Source organism: Humulus lupulus, chromosome 3 (assembly GCF_963169125.1).
Source record: "Humulus lupulus chromosome 3, drHumLupu1.1, whole genome shotgun sequence".
NCBI classification, from domain to species: Eukaryota; Viridiplantae; Streptophyta; class Magnoliopsida; order Rosales; family Cannabaceae; genus Humulus; species Humulus lupulus.
In genome coordinates, this window is record NC_084795.1 from 283,861,963 (window position 1) to 283,873,984 (window position 12,022).

Genomic DNA, 12,022 nt, shown 5'->3' on the forward strand with positions numbered 1-12,022 from the left:
TAGTCAATCTTAAGAGTGTCACTAGTGAGCTTGAAACAATTGCTATTGGTATCATTTTAAGTAGAGATCCATCAAAAGAAGTTGGAGGAAAAAAGCTCAGATCTTTTTTTTTTTTTTTCTGAAGTTATAGTACAAGTTCCTATTAAGCCTGAAGAACAACTGATTAAATCATATAGACATTTTAAGACAATTGGTCAAGTTGTTGGAGCCCCTATTGCATGGCCAATAACATTTGTGGTAAGCTAAATAAAAAAATTACAATAATTATCTTCTATCAAATGTCATTATATCTATATATGTGTGTATACAAATAATTTTATATGATTTCTATTCTCTTGTAGGTTCCAAGGGAATCAGATATACAACTTGGTGACTCAATGCTATGGTTTTATGTTGTAGAAATTAAACTCATGTATGTGTTTTATTTTTGTTGGTGTTTATTTCAATGTTTTTGTACATAGAAGTTACATTGTTGTTGTTGTTTTAAGAAATGTTATTTTGCAACAATTATGTATTATTTACAATATTTATCAGATTTTTTGTTGTTGATTATTATGAGATATTTGTGAATATTATTTAAGTTAAATTTGTATAAAAATATTTCAGAATAAAAAACATCTTCAATACTTAAAAAATAAAACGCAAGAATTAATTATCAAATATGTACTTAATTTTCTTTTAAATATATTAAAAAAATACTTTAATAACATTTTTAGTTTAGTAACATTTATTAAAATGTCACTAAAATTATTTTTAATATAAAAAATAAATATAAAATTATTATAAATATAAATATATTTATTAAAAATAAAAATAAAAATAAATATAAAATATAATAAATAATATAGTGACATTTGAAAATGCTATTAATTATTATTTAGTAACATTTTTAAATATCATTAAAAAAATATTATTGTTACATTTGAAAATGTCACTAGCTTTTACTCACATTGACATATCTTACATTTGCGACAAATGTCACAAAAATTGTAAATGTTACTAAAAACATACCGTAGTCACATTTTCAAATGTCACGAGTTCAAAATCTTTTCTTGTCGAAGTTGCTCGAGATGAAGTCCACTCTATTCGAGCTTACAAGCCTAAATTCCTTAGGCATTATTGTCAAAGTTCCATTGTTTTGGTTAAGCTTCTTCACATTGATGAAGTAGACACCTTGAGCTCCTATAGGGTCACTTTCTATCAAATAGAGAAAAATTCCTCAAAAGTATTTATTAAGTCAAAATATAGTGTCCCACAATCATTTTCCAAATTCCACTAAAATAAAATAACCATTTTTTCTTAGTTAAAAAAAAAAAACATCAAAAGGTATTTGAATTTGAATATCATCATTATTTATTTCAAATTTGATTTGAATTCCAATAAAGTAATCGTTAGAAGTACTTATCAAAAATAGAAAAAATAAATAATTAAAAAAAGTGATTTTTTTAAAAATAAAATAAAAAAGGAAAGGCATGGGGCATTGTGGCTGTCTAATCGAGCTGATTCGAATAATGTTAATCCTCACTCTTTGAAATTCAATCATAAACCCTAGATTCTCATTCCCAAATCTACCGATTCTCGATCCTTAATCCTACTCTCCGACAATTTTTCCTAGTTTCGCAGTGTGATCATTCGTTCATCAACTTTCTCTGCTTTTCTCGCTGAAATTTTCGACGTTTTTCTCGGGAAAATATGGGGAGTAGAAAGGAAGAGGAGCGAAATGAGAAGATTATTAGAGGTCTTATGAAGCTACCTCCTAATCGCAAATGCATCAACTGTAATAGCCTGGTATATGTTTTCTCTCATTTTTTGAATTTTTTTAAAGGAGATTTTTCGATTTTCGGTACCTAGTTTAGGAAGTTTATCTAGTCAGTGATGTGATTGGCTTTCGAGAAAGCTTAATAAGTTGTGAAATTGAGCGGAAAATATTGGTTTTTGTTTTGTTTTTATTGAGTTGTGATTGTTTGGACAGGGTCCCCAGTATGTCTGTACGAATTTTTGGAGCTTCGTTTGTATAGCGTGCAGCGGAATACAGTGAGTGTTTTCTTTTATTCTGGAGCAATTTTGATTTTGGTCTTGTTGCGAAATGTGTTTGTCATACTACATTGTGAAATTTGAGCGTGATGTTGAGCTGATTTTATATATTTATAATGTGATGTAATAATACTTTGATTCAATCAATTTAAATCCAATTGTTTAGATTCTATCCAGAAGAAAGTTTTAATTTTATACCTAGTTTAGATTCTATCTTTGGTTATTATCTGATGTAGCTTCTTTTTTGTTATATTTGATAAATTTCTTTAGTTGTCTTGTGTTCATGTTGAATTTAGGGGTATTAATTAGGGAGAAAATTTGAATAAACAAAATTGTGGCAGGCAGTCTTAACACTTATGTTTGTGATGTTATATTCTACTAGAATAACAGTTTAGCAAGGAATCCTTCCTACTCGGCCCATTGGCTCGACTGACCGTTATGAATTTTATTCCCTTTATAGCGCCTATAGGTTAACATTTGATCTTTTACTTTTTATATCCAACAGTTGAACCTTTTAATCAAATTTTTTTACCTCCTTAGTTTTGTTTATAGGCATTCGCCTCTTTGTTTTTATTTTTTATATTTGTTTCCTCCTGTTAAACATGTATAGAAGGTGTGTAGCATATGTTTATGTAGTTTCCCATAAGAAATCAAACCTCACATCTTATAAGAGCGAACCATGGATTTGACCACTCAACTTACCCTCATAGTTGTGTATTTTTAATATTTTTGTTATAGAAGAATATTATTACTGGTAATTATATAATTCTTTTTATATTGGACAGTTTTTTTTTTCTTTCCTTTCTGGCTCTAACCTAATGGGGATAGGACCATTAGTTTTCGTTCATTCTGCGATGTTGATACCTTCGCTCGTGTTTCCATCCTTGATTCTTGCTATCTTATACAGAAATTGATTCTTCCAATTCAATCATGTTATGGTGGTTTAACCTTCCTAGTAAAAACCTTTATTTTTTTCCTCTAGTGCAAGAGCTCCAGCACAAGAGACAATATCTGATTCTGGCACAACTTTGTTCAAATGGGTCAAAGACCCAATTTTTGCTTTGTATTTCTAATCTATAAACTTTTAGAATCTTTGTCAACCTATAAAAATGGTCCCTTTAATAGAATGTTCTTGTGATCTCTAACTAGCAACTGACCACACCAACACCAATTGCTGCAGCTGTATCCCCTTTAGAATAAAATCCTATTCTCTTGATTTTTCAGGATTTTAAGGCGAGGATGGTACAATGTCATAATCCACATGTAAAACTTTTTTTTTTCTTCAATTATAGTGACAATCTGTCGAAGCTGCAACAGGGTTATGTACATCAGAATACAAAAGAATCTGTTCTAGAGCAATGGGTTCAGTGTACATGTTTTATTCTTGAAAACTGGTGATTCTTATTTTTGGACTTTGCATACGTGACTGGTAATTTTTGTCAAAAGGAGTTTAATGGTGTTAGGTACATACATATGACTTTTGGTGTAGATTTCCTTCAAATCCTTCTGTTGCGTTGTCTTCTGGAGTTTATTGTTTTCTTTTGTTTTTATTTTCGTATAAATTATTTCTGTGTTTACGTATTGGTGCCGACTGCCCCACAAGTTTGTTTTTGCATTGGACTTTGAAATTTTGTCAATTGCTATTTATCAGCTTCTGTATGCATTGAAAAATTTACTTAAAATGTTGGAAGTATAAATATGGGTTTCGTTTCTTTTTTAAAGAAACATTACTTTTAGGGATGTTTTATTCGTAATGAAGTTTCACATTTTTGTTTATCCAGCCGAGAGTTTACTCATCGAGTGAAGTCTGTATCGATGGCAAAATTTACTTCTCAAGAAGTTGAAGCACTTCAAAATGGTGGTAATCAGGTTTGTATGAATAATGCTACTTAATTATTCTATATAGAAACAGCGAGTCACTACTGTTATGCTGCTTAGCCATTCAATCTTTTCAGCGAGCTAGAGAAATATATTTGAAGGATTGGGACATTCAGAGGCACCGATTTCCTGACAGCAGGTCAGAATTATACAATATAATTCCCTCATTTGTTCACGTAAATAAAATAGATTTTCTTATCTTATATGTATGTTTTGCAGTAATGTTGACAAAGTTCGGCAGTTCATAAAAGATGTGTATGTTGATAGAAAATACGCAGGAGGAAAAACCACCGACAAGCCTCCAAGAGATACACAGGCAAGAGATATCTGAACTTAAATTCTTTAAACTAAAGCTATTAAGAAACATAATATTTTATTTACATAATAATGTGTTGTGTGTGATAAAGAAGATAAATACTATCCTATGTGCAGCTAACAACCATTTTTTCAACATCATGTCATGAATACAAGCTTGAAATGTTTCATTCTTCATTTAATTTGACAGAATCGTGGACTTCATGAAGATGATACAAGACGTGCCAGTTCTTACCATTCTTATTCTCAAAGTCCTCCTTATGATCATCAGTATGAGGATCGCCGGTATGGAAAACAAGCAGCTGCGCTTACCAGGAAGCCTGGATCAGACCGAGGCCGCTATGAAGGGAAGATGTCTAGCTTTATCTACAGTCCTGGCCGCTTAAGTGAGCAAATGTATGAGGATAGATTTGCCAATGATGGCTCTAATTCTCGAGTTTCAGACTATTCTGTCTCCAGTGGAGGGGATCCATTCAGATCAGGTACACAGTCCCCTAGTTTTAGATCAGGTACGCAGTCCCCTAGTTATCAGAAGGATACTGGTTTCAGCAGTCCACCATTCCATTCTTCAAGGGATGTTGTGAGTGAGGATGTTAAGCGCCAAGCAGTAGATTCTTTTCCGCAGGTATATTGTTTAGGTGAAATTGATTTCTATTATTAAATACTTTCATCTTATTATATCTTTGCTTTTCTTTATTCTTCTTTTGATAAAGTTTCGTTTATGCCAGTAGAAACCTTTTGCACTGCTGCTCCTTTTTTTTTTAAAAGTAAATATGCTTTTAAAGAATCAGTTTATTCATTTATTTTTGGGTGTAGGTAAAAGACGTAACGACTTAAAACATTTTATGTTGGCTCTTGTCAATGTTTTTTTGATGTGCATGTCTTGGTTTTTGGGGTTGCTCCATATATATTGCATTCTACATCCATTCAGAATTCCTTTTTCTTTCTCTCGCTCTCTCATTACAATATGCTTTTTCTTTTTGGGTGTCCCTTTTATTAATCTCGCTCACTTATTCCTTTATTCAGAGAAGTAGATCTTCTGGAAGTTTTGGATCAATTGAAGGCAACTTTGTGCCTCACAAGTCATTTAGTTCCGGAGGTTTAACAGATATTGGCTCACACTTCGAACAAGCTGCTGGAGCAGTCCAAGACCAATCATCCTTTAATGGATCACCGGTTCTGGGAAGTTCTGGTAATTTGGATCTTTTCAAGTCCCCATCTGTACCAGAAACAGTATCTTCGTCAGCACAAATTGACTTGTTTCAGTTACCAGAAGCACCAGCTCCTTTATCAGTAGATCTGTTTCAACCATCAGTAGTATCGTCAACTTCACCGCCACCCTCTTTGGACTTGTTTGCTGTTACGGATCAGCTACAGTCTACAACAATCTCCAATGAAAAGATACCAGAGTTTCCTGCCCCTAAAAATGAAGGATGGGCAACATTTGATACGCCTCAGTCCACAACTCCTATTAACCTTGGAATTATACCCTCTAACAGTGGAGAGTCTCTAGGAAAGGTTGATCTCTTTTCATCCTTTGATACAAGCATGCAATGGCCATCATTCCAAGATTCTAGTTATCACAGTTCTTTGAATATATCTAGTCCATGGAATGATAGTTTGCAGGGTGTAACAGCTCCCAATCCCAATAGCACAAACACTCAGGTATATGTTACTGACAAACTACAGTTTTATTTATGGGCTTGGAAGTGATGAAAAACTTCTGTGATTTTGTGGTTTTGATTTACATACATTTATGATTTTATTATAGGGGTTATTTATGCCTAATATTCTTCTAGAATATGAATATGGCAAGCAATAATAACTTCAATCTCTCGTTAATATAAATATATATTTATATATGAAACAGCTATGGAATGCTTTTGAAGATACTGTTGGACAGCATCCTTTGGAGGGCTTTAAACAGGATGGCGGACCACTAGTGGGGATAGATGGGCATTCTTCAACTGCTAATCAGGATTTGGCATTTACAGCTTCCGAGGTTGGTCGCATGAAACTTATATTGCTTTGAAATTTTATTTGTCATGTCTCTTTGTAGTATTACTGAAAATATTTCTTCACAGAACTCCAATTTAGAAAGTATCCAAAGGGCTGCTTCTCATGGGGAACCTCCTGGTCCTGTTCCATCTCTTGCAGTGGGGCCATCATATACTCCTCCAATGCTTCCTTTAACGGTTTGTACTTTCTGCATACTTTAAATGATTTTGGTAAAATAGTGATTTTTTTCCCCTCTTCTTTAAACTTCTTTTGAGTCGCAAGCTTTCTGCTTTTTACAGGGAGAAACGCAGTCGCATTCTACCGATCGCAAATCAAATAACCCATTTGATCTTCCTTATGATTCAGAACCGGAAGAAAACAACATGGTAAAGCTACACTGTGATTACTTACCCGGTTTAAAAATTCCTTTCATTTTAATTTAATTAATTTGTCTGATTGTTGTGTGAAAGACCAAGAAAGTGCATTGGTTGTGAATAAGCTGCTTGTGTAGATATCAACAAATGTATCTTTTTGTGTGCCAAGTCTCTTCAAAATTACATGTTGAATTTACTTCTCTTCTTTTATACTAGCTGGTGGATATCTTTCTTCATAAAGTAAATGCTTAACCGGCTAGCTAAACAGATACAAGTCCCTTTTTGGTCACTATCCTCGCTGGAGGAAATTGTCTTCAGCTCCATCACTAAAAAGAAATAAGAGATAAGATTGAAATGCCGATTAGGAGGTTATGGATTTTTGCATATATTCTCTGATTCTGTCTTTTTTTTTTAATTTTTGTTTCAGTTTCTGGACATGAGCTCCTTACAAATGCAAGGTGCTCTACCGGATGCCCAGCTTCCTTCCAGTTACCTTGGTGGTTTATCTGAACCATGGTTTCCTCAAAATTCAGCGACTCCTTATATTCCTGATGCTGGACAAGGTATCCTTTGAAATGCACACCTGTTTATTCAATGGTAGTATGAAACTTTCAATGGAAATTTTTGGGGTATAATTATGCTCTTCTTTGTTCTTTCTGTTTTTAATTCTTTGTAGGTGGTGTAACATATCTATCCCCACAAGTTCCAAGCTCCCAAATACAGTGAGTTACTTTTCTGTTTGGACAAGAAACAAGACTTATTTTATAAATAATTCACAACAAATATGATTGTTGCACCTAATCACATCAAACAGACTTAGCTAAGCAAAAGATAACTCCTATTCTCACAATAATCAGAAAAAAGAATGAAAGCTTTTATCCATTGATATCTCCTTATCCTGAAAGATTTTATCACTTTTTTTCTTCCAAATCACACAAGTGCTAGAACTCTACATAGTCCATATAGTTTTTAGGATTTATGCCTTTGTAGACCTGTGTTTTGCCTCATTAACAGTTTGGATCCTGTGTTTTGATAAATTATTTTTTAGATCCTGTGTTTTCTAAAATAGTTCAAATAGACCCCTGAACTCGATTTTGAACAAATTTTTTTTAACTAAAATCACAAATAATTCATCAAACGAACAACTCAAAACAAAAATACAGTCACTTTGGCTAATAATTGTGTTGTTATATTCAATTTTTTGTTCATCAAAATCAGTTTTAGGGGCCTATTTGAACTATTTTCTAAAACACATGGTCTAAAAAATAATTTGTCAAAACACAGAGTCCAAACAGGAGGCGAAACACAGTATCTAAAAATGTATAAACCCTAGTTTTTATTTTTCAAACCACATAGCAAAACGAAACACATGCCATCTATTCAATGGCGCTTTCGAGCCAATGTTTTGTTTTCTAACAATGAATAGCAGCACTCAACAAATGAAGTCTACTGTCTTGTGTACCCATGTTATGTTTCATTGACTGTAATAACTATTAGCTTGTTCGGCAGGAATGTACCAGCCCAGGGGCCTGTTGCGTCGTCGATCGGAGGAAATCCATTCGCGTAGAATTTATTATAGGAAAGAATAGTTCTTTGATCATTTTTAGTTGATAGAAGTTACTAGTTTTGTCTTCCTTTTTCAGTTTATAATTTGTTGATTTCTCTGCATTTCCTTGAGAATGAAAATATTATGGTTTTTGTGTCTGTATTTTTTGTAGAATAAAGTTTGCTGTGTATAACATTCAGACCATCGGTAAGGCCATAATTTTTTTTTCCCTATTTTGTTTTGTTTTACTCTCAACATTTGCGTACTTATAGTCATTTCTTACCTTATTGTCAAAATATAAATAAATGATAAGTATTGTCGATCTTGCTGATCTTTGATGATTTATTAGATTAAGTACTAAAATTATCTCATTTAAGCTATCAATAATAATGAAAGAAAAACATTTCCTTCTCTGTAATATAAGATTTTGGGTCTCAAAGGAGAGAAATGAGCAAACACATTTTTTTCTTCATTATTTTTTTCTTCTATTTAATAAAGGGTTTATATATTTTTAGACTCTGTATTTGACTCATTACTTGTTTAGACTTTGTGTTTTGAGAAATTATTTTTTGGAATCTGTGTTTTGTAAAATGGTTTAAATAGACCTCTATATTTGATTTTGATGAATAAAAAATTGAATATAACAACACGGTTATTAGGCAGAATGATTGTATTTTTGTTTTGAGTTGTTAGTTTGATGAATTATTTGTGATTTTAATTAAAAAAACTTTGATCAAAATCGTATTTAGGATTTTATTTGAATTATTTTAGAAAACACAGGGTCTAAAAAGTAATTTGTCATAACACAGGGTCTAAACATGTAATGAGTCAAAAAACGTCTAAAAAGGCATAAACCCTTTAATAAACTTCCACATTAAGAAATACATTGAACTATGGTAAATTGGAAATATTATATGAGCTTGAAAATTCTCAATATGCAAATCTAAAGTTGATTCTCTCTTCATGTCTCTTTCTAACCATTTTTTCCCAAAAGTTTATTATTTGTTACACTCTCATGCATTGCATATGTAAATTTATCTACTGGCTATAATTAATCATATATGTTGAGAGCTGTTAGTTGATTCTATTACTAACTTTGCTAAGTATTTATAAGAACGATTAATAATGACATTAATGATAAGAGGATTTGAGAAGGGTTTATACTGTTTTTTAAGTTGGGCAATTTCATGATATCTCTCACTCACATTTCACATTCTAGGAAGGTGAAGTTGTCTCACCAACTCAGTCTTAATTCTTTTGAGTAGCTATGACCAATTAGAGAGCAACAAGTGGATAAGTCATATTGTTCTAAACTTCCTTAGGAACCGGACTGATGCAATGTTCAAACAGTTGAATTTTACATGTGTATAAAAAAAATAAGCACGCGTGCAACAAACTATTTGAACGCTGTTTTTGGCACTGAAATAATTTATTGAAATTTTGCAGAATGTATTAAATGACTACAATGTACATCGGCAAATAAAAAAGTTAAAAACAATTTATTGAGGTGAAAAAAAAATCCGAAAACAAAAACTGGTTGTACTGGTGTAGCCAAAAATGTGGCTGCACTCTAGCCAACCCCTATAATTATATATAGAATCCCAAAACTTATACAACAATTTGAGTATGCTTGATTATCAACATGAATGAATTAACATGTAAACAATCTTTATTCTATAACTAGTCTTGAATACATACATTGCGAAGGAAATTAGAACCTATTATAGAAAATCAAACTCATCCTACAATGTGAAACTCATTCTACAATGTGAAAGTGTACTCTTGTTCCATGATCAACAGAGAAGAAACTCAAGAATTGCATATCTAAAACAAGATAATTAGATTTAAAACGTTCCAAAAGAGAGAGATAAACTAGATGATCAATCACCATGCCTACAATGAGTAAGAATAATGAAATGTAGAAAGAAAACAAAGATTTCAAATGTAAACAAGATTTTGAGAAGAGTTAAAAATATATGATTAGAGTGCATGTTTGAGAGTAGACAATCTAAGGCTGAGTAGAGGAGAATTGCTAGAACTTAGAGGAGAAAGAGATCGAGCTCCATTGTTATAAACAAAATGATTTCCCTACATCTTCAACTCAGAGAGTGAGAATTCTAAGAACATCATTTTGGTGTTTTCTAATTTTTTTAACTTAGTTTTTTAAAAACAGTAGGCCAAACACCTCACATTGTTTTCTAAAAACAATTTACTATTTTTAAAAACTGAAAACAGCTTTTTAATCTTCAAAATTTTCAAAATTAATTAATGAGACTTTATCACCATTTAATATTTGGGTAAGTCTACTTCCAAAAATAATAATACACAATATATTGGGTAAGTCAAAAGAGGTTTTTTTTGTTTGGATATATTAGTGGTCATGAAACTTTGTTCAATTCGGTTTAATGATAATCAATCAATGTTTTTTTTTTTTTGGTAGGACCTTCATAGAAACATACTTCAATAGGATTAAGGGAATTTTTCATAAATCTGGCTTTTTAGTCATTACTTAAAAAAAAGTGAGAATTAAACTTTTCCTGATTTGTGTAGAAAAACTTAATTAACAAAAATTCAGTTTATAGGAAAATTAATCACATATAGGAACTCAAAATTAAACAAAAACACATCAGCAAAATGAGGGATACTATGATAATTAACATTGCAAAAACTCATCTACTCAAACTTGGGTCGATCAAAAGCATCTCCACACAAAATCGTGTCTTCAGCTAAGGCACCCAAACTCTGGCAACACCTTCCACCTTCGACAACAGCTTCAAAACTCCGACGAGATCTTCAAGATTTGATAAAGAACAACATTCAAATCAATTCCAACAACAAATCTGCAACCTCCAGCCAAATCTGATCGGCAAACCTCAAGCAACAATCGACAACATTCGATCGATTCTGCTGCAATCTGAATTTTTTTTTTTCAGATTTGAAATTTTTTTCTAGGTCTAAACTTTTTCTTTTTTTTAGATCTGGAACTGACTTGTAAAAAAATTAATGTTTAGGTAAACAATTGCTCATATTATTACAGATATACCTTTTTTTTCTTGAGTTGCAGATCAAAACTCGCTTGTTTTCTTTGGATTTGTAATTTTTTTTTATCTCAGGTCTGCAATAGGTAAGTGGTTACTTTTACGCTTTGTTACGTGTATATTTCTGTGTTCTTTATGGTAATCGATTACCTTCACGTTCTGGTATGTGTGTATATTTCTGGGTTTTTTTTTTCTATCTTCAGATCTGCAATAGGTAATTGGTTACCTTAACGTTCTGATATGAGTATATTTCTGAGTTCTTTACGATAACTAGTTACCTTCACGTTCTGGTATAGGTGTATATTTCTAGGTTCTTTATGGTAACCGGTTACCTCCACGTTCTAATATGTGTGTACATTTCTGGGTTATAAGATTAGATCATGTATTTTTTTTCTTTCAAATTTAATGTTTCTTTTAATATTTAATATAAGTAACTCGTCGCCCCTCGTATGGTAACTGGTTACCCCTCCTATGGCAGAATGTTACTTCTATCAGGATAACTGATTACCCCTCTTGATACTTGTTATTTAACTTAGCTCTAGGATTTTTTTTATATAACTGTGATAAATCAATCAAGTAACTGATTACTTTACCCAGACTTTGCAAAAAAACATACAATCTAAAAGAAAAAAATGTTTATAATAAATAAAAAAAATGATAAACACAATTCATATTGCAAAAATAAAAAATAATTTTTTTTTGCAAAACAACCAAAGAAAAATTTAATATAAAAAAATCAAATAAACTAAAAAATAAGAATCAAATTACAAACACACCCTTCTAAATTAACAAAACTTGATTAAGAGTAAAACTATGACATAAACCAACTTTTATACAAA

General features: G+C 31.7%; 1 protein-coding gene across 3 annotated transcripts; it reads left to right on the plus strand.

Moving 5' to 3' along the window:
• The first annotated feature begins 1,465 nt into the window (after window positions 1–1,465).
• On the plus strand, window positions 1,466–8,378 carry LOC133824828 (probable ADP-ribosylation factor GTPase-activating protein AGD14). Of its 3 annotated transcripts, none has more exons than XM_062257809.1 (13): window positions 1,468–1,788; window positions 1,973–2,034; window positions 3,816–3,903; window positions 3,990–4,051; window positions 4,132–4,228; window positions 4,418–4,852; window positions 5,254–5,892; window positions 6,098–6,229; window positions 6,312–6,422; window positions 6,525–6,611; window positions 7,027–7,162; window positions 7,276–7,321; window positions 8,097–8,378. In XM_062257809.1, exons 1-13 carry the CDS (start codon window positions 1,693–1,695, stop codon window positions 8,164–8,166), a joined length of 2,061 nt encoding a protein of 686 aa, XP_062113793.1. In that variant the 5' UTR covers window positions 1,468–1,692; the 3' UTR covers window positions 8,167–8,378. The 3 variants fall into 3 exon arrangements, with proteins under 3 accessions (XP_062113795.1, XP_062113793.1, XP_062113794.1); XM_062257810.1 differs by having other exon boundaries at window positions 1,471–1,788; window positions 8,109–8,378; XM_062257811.1 differs by lacking the exons at window positions 7,027–7,162; window positions 7,276–7,321; window positions 8,097–8,378 and adding an exon at window positions 6,816–7,013 and having other exon boundaries at window positions 1,466–1,788.
• Window positions 8,379–12,022: the final 3,644 nt, after the last annotated feature.